We start from the raw sequence: 15,210 nt of genomic DNA on the forward strand, positions 1-15,210 counted from the left end.
CCCCCCCCCCCCCCCCACCGCCCCACCCCCACCGAAAAAGAAAAAAAAGAGTGAGACAGTGTGACTTTAAGTGTTTTTAGCCACTTTTTCACATTCGCTGTAAGTGCAGTCAGTGTGTGACTTGGCATTGCTCTTTGCTTCACAGCTTCTAACCTTTACTCCGTCCCTCTCTTCATCCAAAACTCTCTGCCTCACTTGCTGTTGGTGTCTCTTCACAGCTCTCTGGCACTGTATCCATCTTTTCCTCTGCCTGTTATTTTTTTCCCCCCTCCTTCTTTTTCTTCTTCTTTTGGATTCTCCTCTGTTCTCCATATCTGTCAACTCCTCCCACTTTTCTCATTATTATTATTTCACATCTCTTCCTTTTGCATATTCTCGAGTTGTTGTATCGTTTGGTGTTGTCCACCTCTCAAATACTTCGGCCCACCACCACCACCCCCTTTCCCCTTCCCCTTCCTAAAGTCTGTGTGAAGCCCTTTGATTCTCAGTGCTCCCAGGGTTGTTGTGCTGGGCTGAATGTCAGCTCTCTGGATTAGAGGACTGAAGAGAGCAGAGCAGCAGCCAAAACCCTGGAACCCACTCAATCTCTCTTTCTCTCTCTCTTGCTTTAATTGACACTGTTAAGGGGCCAGGAACTGGAAACATGTCACTTGGAATCATTCAAAGAGAAAGCTCTGCGAATGAGAGTGAGAGCGGATGAAAAGGGGGGGCAGAAAGAGGAGAGCGGTGGGAGAGGGCAAAAAAGAGGGAGAGAGAGAAATCTGCAGCAATCTCTGTCGAGCTTCTTAACAAGTTTCTTTAAAGTTTAACATTAGTTTATGATGCTGTCAATGCGTACTGCCTTCTTGGGGCTGCACTTTGTGGAACGTTTAGTATATGATTATGTCTAAGAACAGTGGTTTTTTACTGTGACGCCTGAAAACGTTTGCAACCATTTGTTACGTATATTTGGTCTGGCAGTTGCGATCTTAGTTTTTCCTTGTTTTTCCAGTTTTCCATGTTTAAATATTTTTTCAACTACCTAATTGTTATGTAAGGGGGAAAAAATCGGTAAACAGGATTTTTTTTTTCAGCAGAAATATTTCTTTCTTCTTTATCTGTTGGTTTATAATCAGATTAAAGTACATTTAATATGGACAAAAGAGTGTCCAGAGTGCAGAAAGTGCCTTTGAGGGATTATTTCCGAAAAGGATAAGATGATGCTGGATGTTTTTTCTCCTTTTCTAAAACTTCAAATTGTGTGGGCGCACACTTTTCAGTGTGCGCCCACACCGCCCCCTTCATCTGAGCCCTCCCTTAAACTCCCTGTTCTCTCCAGGGATTAGCTAGAGGACCTGGGAGTCTCTGTAGGCCTGTTCACTGCGTGGTGGTTCTCAGGGTGACCTGGCAGCACTTTCCCCCGGAGTAAAGCCTTATGTGTGTGGAGGGAAGCATTACACAGGGCCTCAGGGCAGTTTGATCTCACCCTGGCCTGGTGGGACATGATGGTTACAGCAGTCTCACTCAAGCAAAACAGCTTGTTTATATAATGTACACTGTGCAGAATTTATGGCGTGACTGCTGCCTACTTTTGCTCCCTAATATAAATGAATAGAATCGAGCTCTAAACACTGACAGATGTTGTTAATCACTTCTTGAGTTTACGCTTGAACGCAGCACAGTGAATGACCCATGCTCAGATTTCAGAAATCAAGTGCTTTTTCACTCTGACCTTTGTTACTTTTTTTTTTTGTCTGTGTGGCGAAATATACAAAAAGATTTTAATGTATGAGTCTTAAGCATGCAGGAAAGAGAGAAGGAAATGTCAGCTGTAAATGGGCTTATGGGCCTTCACAGTCACTTAACAAAAAAAAAGGGGAAACACAGTTGTCCGTTAAAAGATCTCCTTCATAGTTCACATTGCCTAACTCTCTTACCAGAACTCTCTGCGCCTCTCTCCCCGTCTCGTAGTCTTCCACAGTCTGGTTTGTGGCATGATACATGAGACAGAGAGCAGTAAATCACCAGATAGCATAAGGAAACAGTGCAGCTTGGATTGATCAGCCTTGTTATTTTCCCATCTGCTAACAGGCAAATTATTAGCAAGACGTGATTGATTCGGGGCGTAAAAGGCTCAGCCGGCCTCCCTCGTGATCAAAGAAGCCAACGTGTCAGCTGATGCGAGCAGAGTGGAAAAAATATATACATTTTTACAAATTGATATTCTTCTCTTACTAAATTTTGATCGTGAATGACCTTTTCTTGGCTGTATTGTTAAAAAATATATTTCTGATGCATATATATATATATGTGTGTGTGTGTGTGTAGGATTTATAGCAAGTCATAATCAGGCAACTTAATTTACACGTGTGCTTCTCAAATGTCGCCGGGTTTAATGCATTTCTGTTTCTCAGCGTTAGCAGGTCTGGAGACGTGTTTGCGAGTGCATTTTGGTCATTAGCTATGGTCCATTCTTGAGCGTCTGTGTGTGTGTGTGTGTGTGTGTGTCTACATGTGTGTACGTTAGAGAGAACACGCCAGCCAGCGAGCAGTTTGGCTGGCGTGTGGTTTGCTGCGGTGCGCAGTGCGTGTTTGTGTTGGCCACGTACATATTTTGGCATTGTCGCATGCATGTTTCTCTGCACACACGTGTGATTATAATGTGTGTGTTCTTGTGTGTCTCCTCGTGCAGCAGAGGAGCCTTCAGCTCAGGTTTCAGTGCCGGGAACAACATGCTTGCCATGAGGGAATGACAGGGGAAATTGGACAGCGGACAGTGTGATTTGTGTGTGTGTGTGATTTGTGTGTGTACAGATTTCCTTGTGTGTTTGTGCATGTGTGTGTTTCTGTCCTCTGACGCCTCCATGCATTCCTCCTATTCTCAGCCTCTTGGTGAAAAACATATTGAGACATAAAACAACAGGGGAGAGCTGAGCCGAGGAGTGTCTCCACCAACGGCCTCTGACTTTGTGATATTCACTGTCAATGCTTCACGTTGAAAAACACAACTTTCTATCTGAATGTGAGGTTAAAGAAGCAAAGAGAGAGAAACTACATTTAAAGACTCCCTATTGTGATGTAAAGGGGAAAATACTTGAATTAAACAAACCCCCAAATTCTGATTCCAAAATCTTTTTTCTTTTTTTTTTTTTAATTTATTTGTTTTCCAGGGAGCTGTGCGAGGAATCCATGAACCACTCGGCCAGCTCTGCTTCAAGTTTGGACAGCCATGCCCCCTCTGAGAGCAGCAGCCAGTCGCAGGGCATGCGGTGGGAGGAGCAGCAGAAGCTCCTAGCTCTGGAGCAATTGTGTGGAGTTTTCAGGGTCGACCTGGGTCACATGAGGTCGTTGAGACTCTTCTTCAGGTCAGTCGGAGAGTGCAAAAGGTCGGAGAAAGGTCGCGAGGGGTCACTTTGCTGCGCTACTGCGTAATGTTTCACTCTCTCTCACAGGCTCTTTGTTCGCTGCGTGAGGTTCTTTATTACTACAGTAGTTATTGACTTTATCATTCACCATTGTGTTGTTGCAGTGACGAGGCCTGCACTAGTGGCCAGCTGGTGATAGCTAGCAGAGAAAGCCAATATAAGATCCTCCACTTTCATCATGCTGGCCTGGACAAGCTGGCTGAGGTGTTCCAGCAGTGGAAGTGCTGCAGAGAAACTCAGCTCAAAGACCAGGTCGGGTTACAGCCCAAATTCCCAGTTTGGCTTCTAGTTTTATTGGAAAAGGAAGCATTTTTTTTTAACAGTTTTTATTCAGTTGTATTGTCCTCGCCAATGTGTTTCTCCCCTTTGGTCTCATTTAACATCAGGTGTCAGATGAGAAGTCTTGCATGCAGTTTTCCATCCAGAGGCCCACCCTGCCATCGGCCGAGACTCACCCAGAAGAGAGGCTTTATCGAAGGCTGGATGTCACCACTTGGCTACGTCACCTCAACCAGAACGGACAGGTGGAGGAGGAGTATAAGCTGCGCAAGGTATGTATGCAGGTGTGAACACAAGCAGGCTATTATAATTCTGAGGAATCAGTCAGAACGTAATCAATCAGCTAATATGTTAAGCTCAGTCATACCTATCCATACTGTAAGCATCACATTTTCTGGTAGCACATGCTTCGGAAAGTCATTTTGAAACTCAGCCCTACACTGAAGTTTCAGTTTGAATCAGCACTCCCAGGTTGTAAATGATGAGAGGATTGGTCTTGGCCACTGTCCCCCTGTGACTCATTTCAGTCTTCTTTGATTGACTCAGTTTAAACTTTACCATATTGTTGAAAATGACTCAGAGGCCGTTAGACTCAGACCAAAACATTTCCTCAGTAAATGCACAAGTGCAGGAATTGCAAAAGAGGACTGTTCTTGCTGGACCTGCTGACAAAGCAGTGTTTGTTTTTTTGTTCACCCCCCCCCCCCCCCCCCTTAACATTACAGAAGTTTCAGTTTTGCAACATTTTGCAGCACTTGATAAACAAGCCTAGTGAGGTGATAGTTCCATTGCAGGCTGTGCCGCACTGTCTGCATGCCTTGTTTGCATAAAGTATGGTTTGCTCTTATAGTTATCAGTTTTGGCCCCTGCTTGCCCTTTGAACGCAGAGAACACACTCCCTCTGTGCTCACCTCTACACTCTTTTTACCAGGCCATCTTTTTCGGTGGTATCGACCCATCCATTCGTGGTGAGGTGTGGCCCTTCCTGCTGCACTACTACAGCTATGACTCCTCTTCCCAAGAAAGGGAAGATTGGAGACTGCAAAAGCGTAGCCAGTACCATGACATCCAGCAGAGGAGGTATGTTTGTGGAAGTACAGTGTTAACATCATGAAGTCTTTTTAAAAGTATTAAAAAAAAAGAAAAAGCTTGTATTGAGAGACATCTGTATGCTTCACTCTCTGAAACACAGATAAACTATCATGTGGCTGCAGTGTCTGCTGCCAAATGCTCAGTCAGTCAAACATTAAACCATATGTGAGCCTATTGTGGCTTTTCATCGCAGGCGCTCAGCAATCAATAGGCGCAATCAGGAAAGTGTTAAGGGGAGGTGCTGGGTGTGAAATAAAAGGTCTCTTGAGAAAAAAACATGTCAGCGCTTATCAGATCATACTGTCTTGTCGGATGGAAAAAATAAAACAAAAACAAAAAAACAGAACACAGCTTCGGTATGCACGGCCAACCACACGCACACGTCACACACACACGAGCACGTTCCCCAGTCTTCATTTGCCTCCAGCCTGCCATCAAAAAGGTTAAGTGTACACATATTTTCACACATTGTGCCCCTCTGTCTGTAATGAATATGATAATTGGACAGGTTTCATGTGTATGGCCTATTAACATTTTGAGTGCTTGAGAAGGTCTTATTGAAGTCAGGTAATTAGAGTCCTTGTTCTGACTGTGATGTGGATTCCTGTAAAGAGCCTTTGAGTAGAGCCAGCCTCCGGGGCCACTAGTTGATCATTAGGAGCAAAGAGACATGTCTTTTCATTCTGTGTCACTGTCAGATGTGATAACTACCTGGCCGTCAATGGAAATGGGGCAGCAATAACAAGTAAAGCAAAACTAACCAGACTGACACTAGATTATTGTGATTACTGTGTATGACTGTGTACGTGACAAATAAAATTTGAATTTGAAATGTGAGCGCACAACAAGAAAATATGCGAAACTAACAGAGGAATGTGAACATACATTAAGCATACCAGTAGTTGTCCTTTTTCTTATCCCTATCATTTAAAAAACATTTCAAGCTGTTGTCATAATTTTTTTTGTTTGCAGCTTTTATTACATGATATATATTGAATAAGAAAATGTCCTCTGGCTAACTTGAAGATAAATTGTTTTATTTCATTTTTTTTAGAGCTTATAAGTATAAGTATACTATACTATAAATAAAAGTTATTTTAATTTTTTAAAGTGGTCTTGAGCAATAGCTCTCCAGGCTTTTCTGAAGACTTTTCAGAGGTTTTCTTTGGACATTTTTTGGACTTTTTGGCTGCTTTTTCAGTCATTTTCACTCTAGTCCTTCTACCTGATGATTTTTGTAGGAGATTTTTTGTTAAGCCACTGAACTCTGACTTCTGAACCATTCAAGGATTAAAAACGGGTGACTAACTCAAGGGATGAACCAGTTTAGGGTCTATACACACAGACAACTTGGCAAAGAACCAATTTTAAATTGTATCTGTAGGTTAGCTATTTTTAAATTAAGACTGCTCAACTTTTAAAAGAAAATGGAGCAGATCTGTCCTCAAATTACAAATAACAAAACAAAACAATAAAAACACATTTAAAAGATCTTACCTATACTGCTACAATGAGAAGCCTTTGGCCTTTAATCACAGTCTAGTTATTGGATACCAAATAATCCAGTTGATAAGGCTTCTGAGCTTTTATACTTACCATACATATGTCAAATTTAACTTGCTGCTTCTCACTTGTGGCATGACAGGAATCATGTCAATCGCATTTCTGGTCTAACCTGAATAATGTCCGGCAGATGATATCATCCGATTAGGTTTCTTTTTAAAGCAGATAAAGGTTTCATTGTTTTCAGTTCCTGCTTGAAGAACGTTTAAAAAAATATATCAATGCCATCAAGATTAAAATTAAAAATAGTTCATTATTGGTTTAAGAAAGTTGTTAAGAGCCAGGTTTTCTTGTAGTTTTTAAAGGGGTCTTGAGCAATAGTCTTTGGACATTTTTTTTTACTCATTCGTCCAGTCTTTGTATAGTATATGACCGCTTTCAGAGTAATGTTGTTTGTTGATTAAGCCACTTAACAAAGACCTGTGAAACATTGAAGCATATAAAAGAGACCTAATTCAGGGGATGAACCAGTCTACACATAAAAGACAACTTGGAAGAGAAGCAACATTAAATTGTATCTTTAGGCACTTTGTTACTTGCAGCCTGCCACAAAAAACACACAATTTATTTCTTTAGTTAAAATTTGAAAAATCTGAAGAGAGCGTTTGATCCACCATGAATTGCCACGTGGAAAGAGTCTCAAAGTCTCCACGACTGCATCCCACACACAGTGCGATGGAGTTGGTCATGGATTGGCCTCCCCAGAGCCTGGAGGTCAACATTATTGAAGCAGTGTGGGATTATCTTAACAGAGAACAGAACAAAAGGCAACGAACATCCAAAGAAGAGCTTTGACTGTCCTTCAAGAAACCTGGAGAAGTGTTCCTGAAGACTACTTAAACACAATACACAAAAACGTGCCTAAGAGAGTTCAGGCTGTGCTCAATAAAGGTGGTCACACCAAATACTGACTTTCAAGGTTGTTAGACTCATGCAAACCAGAATTGTTTTTGCCTTATATCCTGTATTTCCATGTATGTTTGCACATTTTTCAATAAATTGCTGCACCTATGTCCCATCTTTGCAAAATACATAGAAACGAGGGATAGATTAAGACTTTTTTTCCCTCAAAAAAAGTCTCACCTCAGAAAAGTCACATAAAAATACAGATTTTTGCCTCATTCAATTATAACTATCTATGTTCTTATTGTCTAGGCTTATGAACTACAAAGTGATGAAAACAATTCAAATTTCAAGTCAAAGAGAAGTAGAAGGGTCCAAGGACACGAACACAACAAAAACTAAACAGTTGCGTGGCATTGCATCAGGTGTGCGCTCATTATTCCTGGTGGGGCTTCATGGAAAACAAACAGTGTTAATTAAATCCCCTCTGCTTGTTAGGACTTGAGTACATTAGTGCCACACTCAGAGTACATTGCTAATATAGTTGCTAACATCTACAGGGAAGGATAGGGGGAGTTTTATGGTTGTGGTATTATTCTCAGTGGAACACTTGATTGTAAAATACCCTGCCAGGCCCACTGTTTACACACCCCTGGATTTTTTGTTCATTTCTAGCTAAGTGTTAGTGTTACACCTGAGTCACATTTGCATCAACGATCACTTGATAACCCTTCATTTTGTGATTCTAATTACCAAGCATTTCCTAAGAGACTGTGCAGTGAAAAACTTTTTTTTAACGCCACCGCTTTAACAGCTTTATTAACTGCTGCAACTTTAAGTTTGCCTTTTCTTTCGCTTAATATTTCTGTTGCTTTCTGGTGTTTATATGAATTTTTCTCAGGTTGTCCATGAGCCCGGAGGAGCACAGTGAGTTCTGGAGAAAGGTCCAGTTCACGGTGGATAAAGACGTGGTGAGAACGGACCGCAGCAACCACTTTTTTAGAGGCGAGAACAACCCGAATGTGGAGATCATGAGGTCAGACCACCATCTTTTTCTCATTTTTCCCATCCACTTTAAATTTCTATCTGTCACCTTCTCCCAGTCCAGCCTTATCGTTCCTCAGCCCAACGCACAGGCGTACCTATTCATTTCATATTCTGAACCCTGAGGGAACGGCAAATGAGTTTCATGCTTTATTGACTCTGACTAAGCCGTCTGAGCACTTTTGATGCATACTCAGAGCTAATAGCTTTCCAAACGAGGAGCAAGAGGATTTAAATAGCATATTAGTTTAGTGACTCTCATCAAGGCTCCTGGTATTTGTCCTGGCATTATGTCTCATATTGTATGTGAGCTGGGGTGATACCAGCACTGCACATGTCCAGATAGAGAGCACTCATCTCATAAGTTAGCTCACAGCTATTACTGATATGTCAAATAGACATTTGTCTGGATCATTTAGTCTAAGCAGAGAGACCGGCATCCTCATATTGCAGTCTCCGTCTCCACAAATTCAGTCTTTGTTTTTAATTTAGTGCTCAAACAACAGAAACTATCTTTAGCCTGTTTCCTTTGTTTATGCAGTACTTACTAAGGTCTGAAAACAGCAAAGGAAGTTTTCTCAAAATTGGTAACCATGCAAGAAAAAGGGAAAAAAAAACCTGAGAGTGTTTGGGTGGGACTATACATTTGGTTTGGCAGGACTGTGTAGAGGCTGTATTGGAGACTGTGAAAGGGGTTTATGTTTATGGTTCTACTGTGGCCACTTACAGCGCTTTTTTTGAGATGCTGAGATGTTATGACACCACTAAGATGTTCGTGGTTGTTGTCGCCTCAGGCGGATTCTGCTCAACTATGCAGTGTTTAATCCTGACATGGGCTACTGCCAGGGCATGTCTGACCTGGTGGCCCCGCTGCTCACTGAGATCCAGGATGAAAGCGACACCTTCTGGTGCTTTGTCGGCCTCATGGAGAACACCATCTTCATCAGCTCCCCGCGGGACGAAGACATGGAGAGGCAGCTGGTAGGCAGTTTCTCTGTGCGTCTTTTGTGAGTTGTACGAATGTCTGAATTGATTCTGCAGAGACGCTTTACACCACAGCTTTCTGACACTTCAGCTTCAAGTTGTCTCTAACAATTTCTGTAACTTAGACATTTATATCTATTTTCTTGACCAGATGCAAGTGGCTAGATTAAGCTTTCTTTGTTCATTCTTTAAACAACTCTTTCAGTTTTCTGATGAATCACATTGTACAAAGCTACTTTGATCTACTCCCTTATTCATAAGTCATCACCACAGTTGTTGGTGCTGCATATTTGATGCCGAATGCCCTTCCTGATGCAATCCTCAAGGGATTTGTCTCTCCTCCTGGGATCTTTTTGCTTGTTAGGTGACTGTATAAATCATTACGCTATAGAGCCACTATGCAGTATAAAACTCTGACTCTGTGATGTCAGTGAGGGTAGATATCCCTAATATGGTCATCCCAGCCACACAGCTCCACAGCCTGCTGTTCAAACTTTGAGTTTATGAAGGGCAGCCAATCATAAAGTTGGCTTAAATAGAAGGAGAAATAAGCTTAAACAGCTCTATGATCCTGCTTCCAGATGTACCTGCGGGAGCTGCTGCGCCTCATGCTGCCACGTTTTCACCAGCACCTGACCAGGCTCGGGGAGGACGGCCTCCAACTCCTCTTCTGCCATCGCTGGATCCTGCTCTGCTTTAAGAGAGAGTTCCCCGACACCGAGGCCCTGCGCATGTGGGAGGCGTGCTGGGCACACTACCAGGTCAGGTCAAAGTCCGAACGGCTCCTTTGCATACACAAGTTTGAAAGAAAAACTTTGCATATACTACGCTGCATGTTACTCCTTTAATGCTTCCCACTGCAGGCTTCTGTAATCCTGCCTTTAAAGCCTGTAATTGCTCTTCAAGGGGTTTAATGGTTTTGTTTATTTTTGGGTTTTGATTCCCAGAGATTACAGTGACCCCTAATAGCATATTAGCTTAAAAAACAAATTGTAAAAAGTAAAAATACTGTGTTTAAAAAAAAAAAAAAAGTCATTTGGCTTATCTTGAATCGATCTACCCAGTGCATATTTTCCCACCCTTTCTGTATTTTATCAGAGTTAGTCATGCCTGTGTAGTGCGTAGTGAGAAAGAGGTTAACACCTCTCCTCAAATATCAGCCTCACTGCTTCGTGCCATCTGCTCAAACTCTCTTCTAGATGTTCTGATCTGAAGCTACAGGTGGTGATAGAAGAGATATGAGAGTGAAACCTTGGTTTAGACAGTTGAGTGTCACATACCAGATGGGCTAAAAGCAAGAATTTCTGATTGATATCTGATTTTTCTGTGAAAGGGAAGAATCGTGTAATATTGGGTCACACAATATTTATCTCGACAGTTCTTGCTAAACGAAATGTTTGGGGTTAGTCCAAAAATAGATTTTTCATGAACAATGTTTTGCTTTTCTTAAAGAATTTATTGCTTTCTTAATGATAAAAGGACAGGTAAACTGTAAAAGTCTGGCTATTCCACCAGGAGGTGAAAACAGACCTATAATAAAGGCATGGGGGAAGATATTTTAAAGTGTTATGGACAACTGAACAAATACTATTGCACATCAATAGCTCATTGTGTACAGTAGATTTAATAAAGGCCTTATTTAATTTCGTATTGAAAATCATGGTAATTTTTGGGCTTTTAATGATTTATTTGAACCTGCATCCACACAGGGTCAAACGTAAATATACACTCACTTAAATCTTTTAATAAATGGTCCTGAAGGTTCTACAGTGTCTTTGAACTTGCCAAATCATATCAACTTTTCATTAGTGATCATGATTGGCTACAGCTGGTAGTTTCTGGTAGACACCTCCCATTGGATTAACCAACACTCAGAACAATGAGAAGGTTCGAGGAACTCAGTGATCATCTAGATTTACATAAGTTACAGACAGTTATACGTAAGGACAAGTTATTCTGATCTTACACCACTCTGGTGGCATATATTCCACAAAGTTGCTGGAATTAACCACTCAAATCAGCAGCTAGATGGTTGTAACTTGGATACAACTGGGTGTTTCAACAGGATAATTATCCCAAACACACAAGAAAACTGGTTTTTAAATGGATAAACCAGGCTAACATTAAGCTTCTGAAATGGCTTTCACAAAGCCTCGACCTCAACGCTATTAAAAATCTATTTACTATACTTAAAACTCTGGTCTATGCCAGTAAACCAAATAATTTAAACGAACTCTGCCAATTCTGCCGGGAAGGGGGTCAAATATCCAGCCATAATCATGCCAGAAAATTATGCCAGAAACTTGTTGATGGCTACCAAAAGCATCTGATAGAGTTGCAACTTGTTAACGGACATTTGAGCAAATATTAGTGAGCGTAGATGTATCCTTATCCTAGACGTGTCCTTAACGTTGTTCCTTATAACAAAGGCATGAATAAATGCAAAGCACTTACTGAAATTTAAATTTGCATTAGTAACATAACTGACTGTACACCACAGAAGCTGATAATATGCATATTTTCCTTCTACCTTTCACTTCTTTGCTGATCTCCTCCTCTTTAGACGGACTACTTCCACCTGTTCCTGTGTGTGGCCATCATTGTTCTCTACGGGGAGGATGTGACAGAGCAGCAGCTCGCTACTGACCAGATGTTGCTGCACTTCAGCAATCTCTCCATGCACATGAACGGAGAGCTGGTTCTGCGCAAGGTATCACAGTAAAACCTTTTTTTTTTGGTTTTCATGCCTTTATGTTACCATTTCATCTCACTACTCCGCTTCCTTCATACCAAAAATAAAGGTTATCACGCAGCAATCTCCAAATATGAGAATAATCGGTTGTTTACGATCATCATAAGAATTCTTCGACAGACTGCTGCATTGCTACACATTTAAACCAAATCCAGTGCTGCTTGCATTAAGGCAGCCCTGCCCCAATGCTGCAGCAAAGCAACTGATGCACATTAAGTTGCCCACAGAGGCCTTGAGGTACTAAATGGGAGGCTGCCATGCCAAAGTGGAGGATTTATGATCTCCATCCCGGCTATTGTGTCCATGCCTGCTTCCTCATGTTTATGGATACTGTGTGTTACTACTGCAACCACAGGCAGCGAGTTCATGTTAGCATGCAGGTGGTGTAACTCCACAGCTTTGCTGCATGCGATGCGGACTTTGTAGCTTTAGGCAACATCACGCTTTCTGACCTTGAGAGTCTTTTGTTATCTTTTAGCCTGGAGTCGAGCCCATTGATTTATTTTGGTGTTTTAATGCGCTGTTTGATATCAGCATCGATCTGTGTTGCATTTATTGGCTCCGCATCGTGGCAAACTAGAACTCCTTTCCTCTCGTCCTGCTTTCCAGGCCCGCAGTCTACTCTACCAGTTCCGCCTGCTTCCCAGGATCCCGTGCAGCCTTCACGACCTCTGTAAACTGTGCGGCCCGGGGATGTGGGACAGCCGCTACATCCCCGCCGTGGAGTGTTCGGGTGAACATCCAGACTCGCAGAGCTGCCCCTATGGAGGCACCTCCACCCCCCAGCCCTCCTCACCCTCCCCGTCATCCACACCCTCACCGAACCTCACCCCGACACCTCCACCGGAGGGCAAGAGAGGCTCTAAAACTCGAGACATTTTCACCTTTCGGAAACAGACCTGAGGTGGAGGTTATGAGGTGCTTTTGCTTGTCACCGTGCAGCACCTGTCCCCTCCCCATCTCTCTCTTTCTCTGTGTCTCTTCATCGTCCATGCTTCTAGTTTTACACTCTTAAAAAGGATATTTTGCCACACATGGAGCAATGTAGAACACTGCCTTACCAGAATGTTGTTATTAACATTCATTTCACAAGACTCCGTGATGAGGATTCGCTGTTGGATAGATCAGAGGTCAAGAAGCTACTTTCCTCCAGGAGCAAAATGGACAATCACCAGCCTCTATGTTGGCTGGAGTTACTTTCAGGTTCTAGTCTGCCGCTGGCTTGGCTTTCTTCCAGGGGCTTCGTGGGTAGGGGGTCACATCAGGGTCCGAGGCAACTGGGCTGAATTCTTGCGGATGCTGACCCAGGGTCAAAACAAACTGGAGATTCATTCACAATAACTTGAACTTTACATTTTGAACACTGTTCCCATGTCCTGACAGTGGAATATTTGTCTGAGTATCAAGTTTATACATGCATATCTCAAGTCTGAGCAGGACATTTTTAACGTGAAACCTGATCCTTTGGTGTTAACAGAGAGGCGTTAACCTACATATGATGAATTTGAATGGATTAGCGGTCTGTTTAAGTTTTGTTTGATTTTTAAACAAAGTGAATGTTTTGCGTTTATATCAACAGTTACAAATATTTAGCAATATTATATCCTTGCATGAGCAGTTCTTTACATATAGAGGGCACAGCGTACAGTAATTGTTTTTAGAAAACACAGAGGTAAGAATGTGTTTACAGGACAAACACATCCTGAGGGCTTTCTTGTATTTCCTCATCAGATGATGGGAAAGAACCTTCTCGTAGTTTCTCCTGAGGAGCCGGAGAAAAACAACAACATTCTTCCTTCTGAGAAAGTCAGGCTGTCATGTTACCTGTTGAGTAATAGGATATTTATTTTTCTTCCCTTCCCGTTTTCACATTAGCATAAAAAAGCAAATGAAATGTATTTTCTGCTCGAGGTGTCGAATGGGTGTGACGCCAGAGAGAGCGCGGACGGCGGTTTTTATCCAGACAGGAAAAACTGATGACTTTCTCTCCTACTTGAAACTTCATCCTCGTCTGTGTTGAACCATGTTTAGACAGCCTTGTGAAAAATTATCAGCACAGTTTTTAGTCTGTTTTCCCCCCTTTCCTTCCAGAAGTCTTTCCACTTCACCTTAAAATGAATGACAACACTCAAGAATCAGTTCACATGAATGTATTTGTGTTTTTTTGTTTTGTTTTTTTGCTTCGTCTCACTCGACAACAGAAGTGTTAAAATCTTTGATATATGTATGTGTGTGTGCGTGCGTGTGTGTGTGTGTGTGGAAACTCGATTGGCCGCTAACATCTGGTGAGTCACAGAATGCCCTACGACCAGATTAGCAGCAGCCACCCTGCAGAAAAAAACCTGGTAGATAAATTAGAAAGACAAGCCAGCCGCTTTAGCAGTTAGGCTTTGAGGAGGGATGCGTGCTGATCTTAAATCAGACTTAAAGGCAATCTCCACTTGGAAAACGTCCCTGAGACATTTTGAGCAACAGGCCTCTAAGTGAAAACATCTTTAAATTGTTGCTAAAACGCAACATTAAGATCTTCAATCGGGCTTTCTCCACCGCCCCCACACCGCCGCACTTCCCCCTTCTTTCGGTTCTCTGCATCTCTCAGCAAGCAGCCTCAGTAAATGACATATTAGTTATCATGTGCAGCTGTTTGCTGGAGATGCCCGCAGAGTTTTAAAGATGGGGAGGCTGCGGCGAAGTGAGCAAAGTCAGAAAAACGGAAAAGCAACGGTTGGCGCGAATGTGTGTGAAAGGGAGCTCATGAATTGTATTAGCATTGAAATCACATTTGTTTACACGGACACTGCAAGTCACAAGCTTGATTAATGAACACTCCGATTTCCAGGGGTGGTTGTTGTGAGTTGTGGTCACGAATGTACAGCTGTTAAGCTCTATGATATGTTGATGCATTATTGTACACGTCACAGGGAAAAAAGAGCCTATTCTTATCATTGGTATCATTGAAAATGACTGAAATAAAATGACACTAATGCTTTCATGAAGCACTTCTGAAAGATTGTTGTTGTTTTGCTGATTAAATAATATTTCAGTTTATTTCATTTTGAGGATAAATTGTTTTGATCTGGTAGAAAATAAAGCAGAAATGGGGTTTACTGCACTAGAGCCAGCATTTTTCTGTATAAAGATTAAAAAAATACTAAAATTTAGTATTTTTTTAATCTAATAAATAAATGCAAGTATCAAGATTATGCCCAAATGAACCAAAAGAAAAAATACCTAATGTCTCAGCCATGT

At 41.9% G+C, this 15,210-nt stretch overlaps 1 protein-coding gene across 3 annotated transcripts in view; it reads left to right on the top strand.

Annotated features, from left to right (window-relative positions):
• The window catches only part of tbc1d16 (TBC1 domain family, member 16), a 27,831-nt gene extending 12,862 nt beyond the window's left edge, over positions 1-14,969 (top strand). For all 3 annotated transcript variants that reach the window (XM_082530159.1, XM_082530158.1, XM_082530160.1), the window contains exons 5-13: positions 3,150-3,344; positions 3,509-3,656; positions 3,791-3,955; positions 4,615-4,763; positions 8,083-8,217; positions 9,020-9,206; positions 9,791-9,970; positions 11,773-11,919; positions 12,571-14,969. In XM_082530159.1, coding sequence (XP_082386285.1) covers positions 3,150-3,344; positions 3,509-3,656; positions 3,791-3,955; positions 4,615-4,763; positions 8,083-8,217; positions 9,020-9,206; positions 9,791-9,970; positions 11,773-11,919; positions 12,571-12,864 — 1,600 coding nt within the window. In that variant the 3' untranslated portion in view covers positions 12,865-14,969. The remainder of the gene's footprint in view (positions 1-3,149; positions 3,345-3,508; positions 3,657-3,790; positions 3,956-4,614; positions 4,764-8,082; positions 8,218-9,019; positions 9,207-9,790; positions 9,971-11,772; positions 11,920-12,570) is intronic.
• Positions 14,970-15,210: the final 241 nt, after the last annotated feature.

This window comes from Aulonocara stuartgranti (assembly GCF_965226115.1).
Source record: "Aulonocara stuartgranti genome assembly, chromosome: 4".
NCBI classification, from domain to species: Eukaryota; Metazoa; Chordata; class Actinopteri; order Cichliformes; family Cichlidae; genus Aulonocara; species Aulonocara stuartgranti.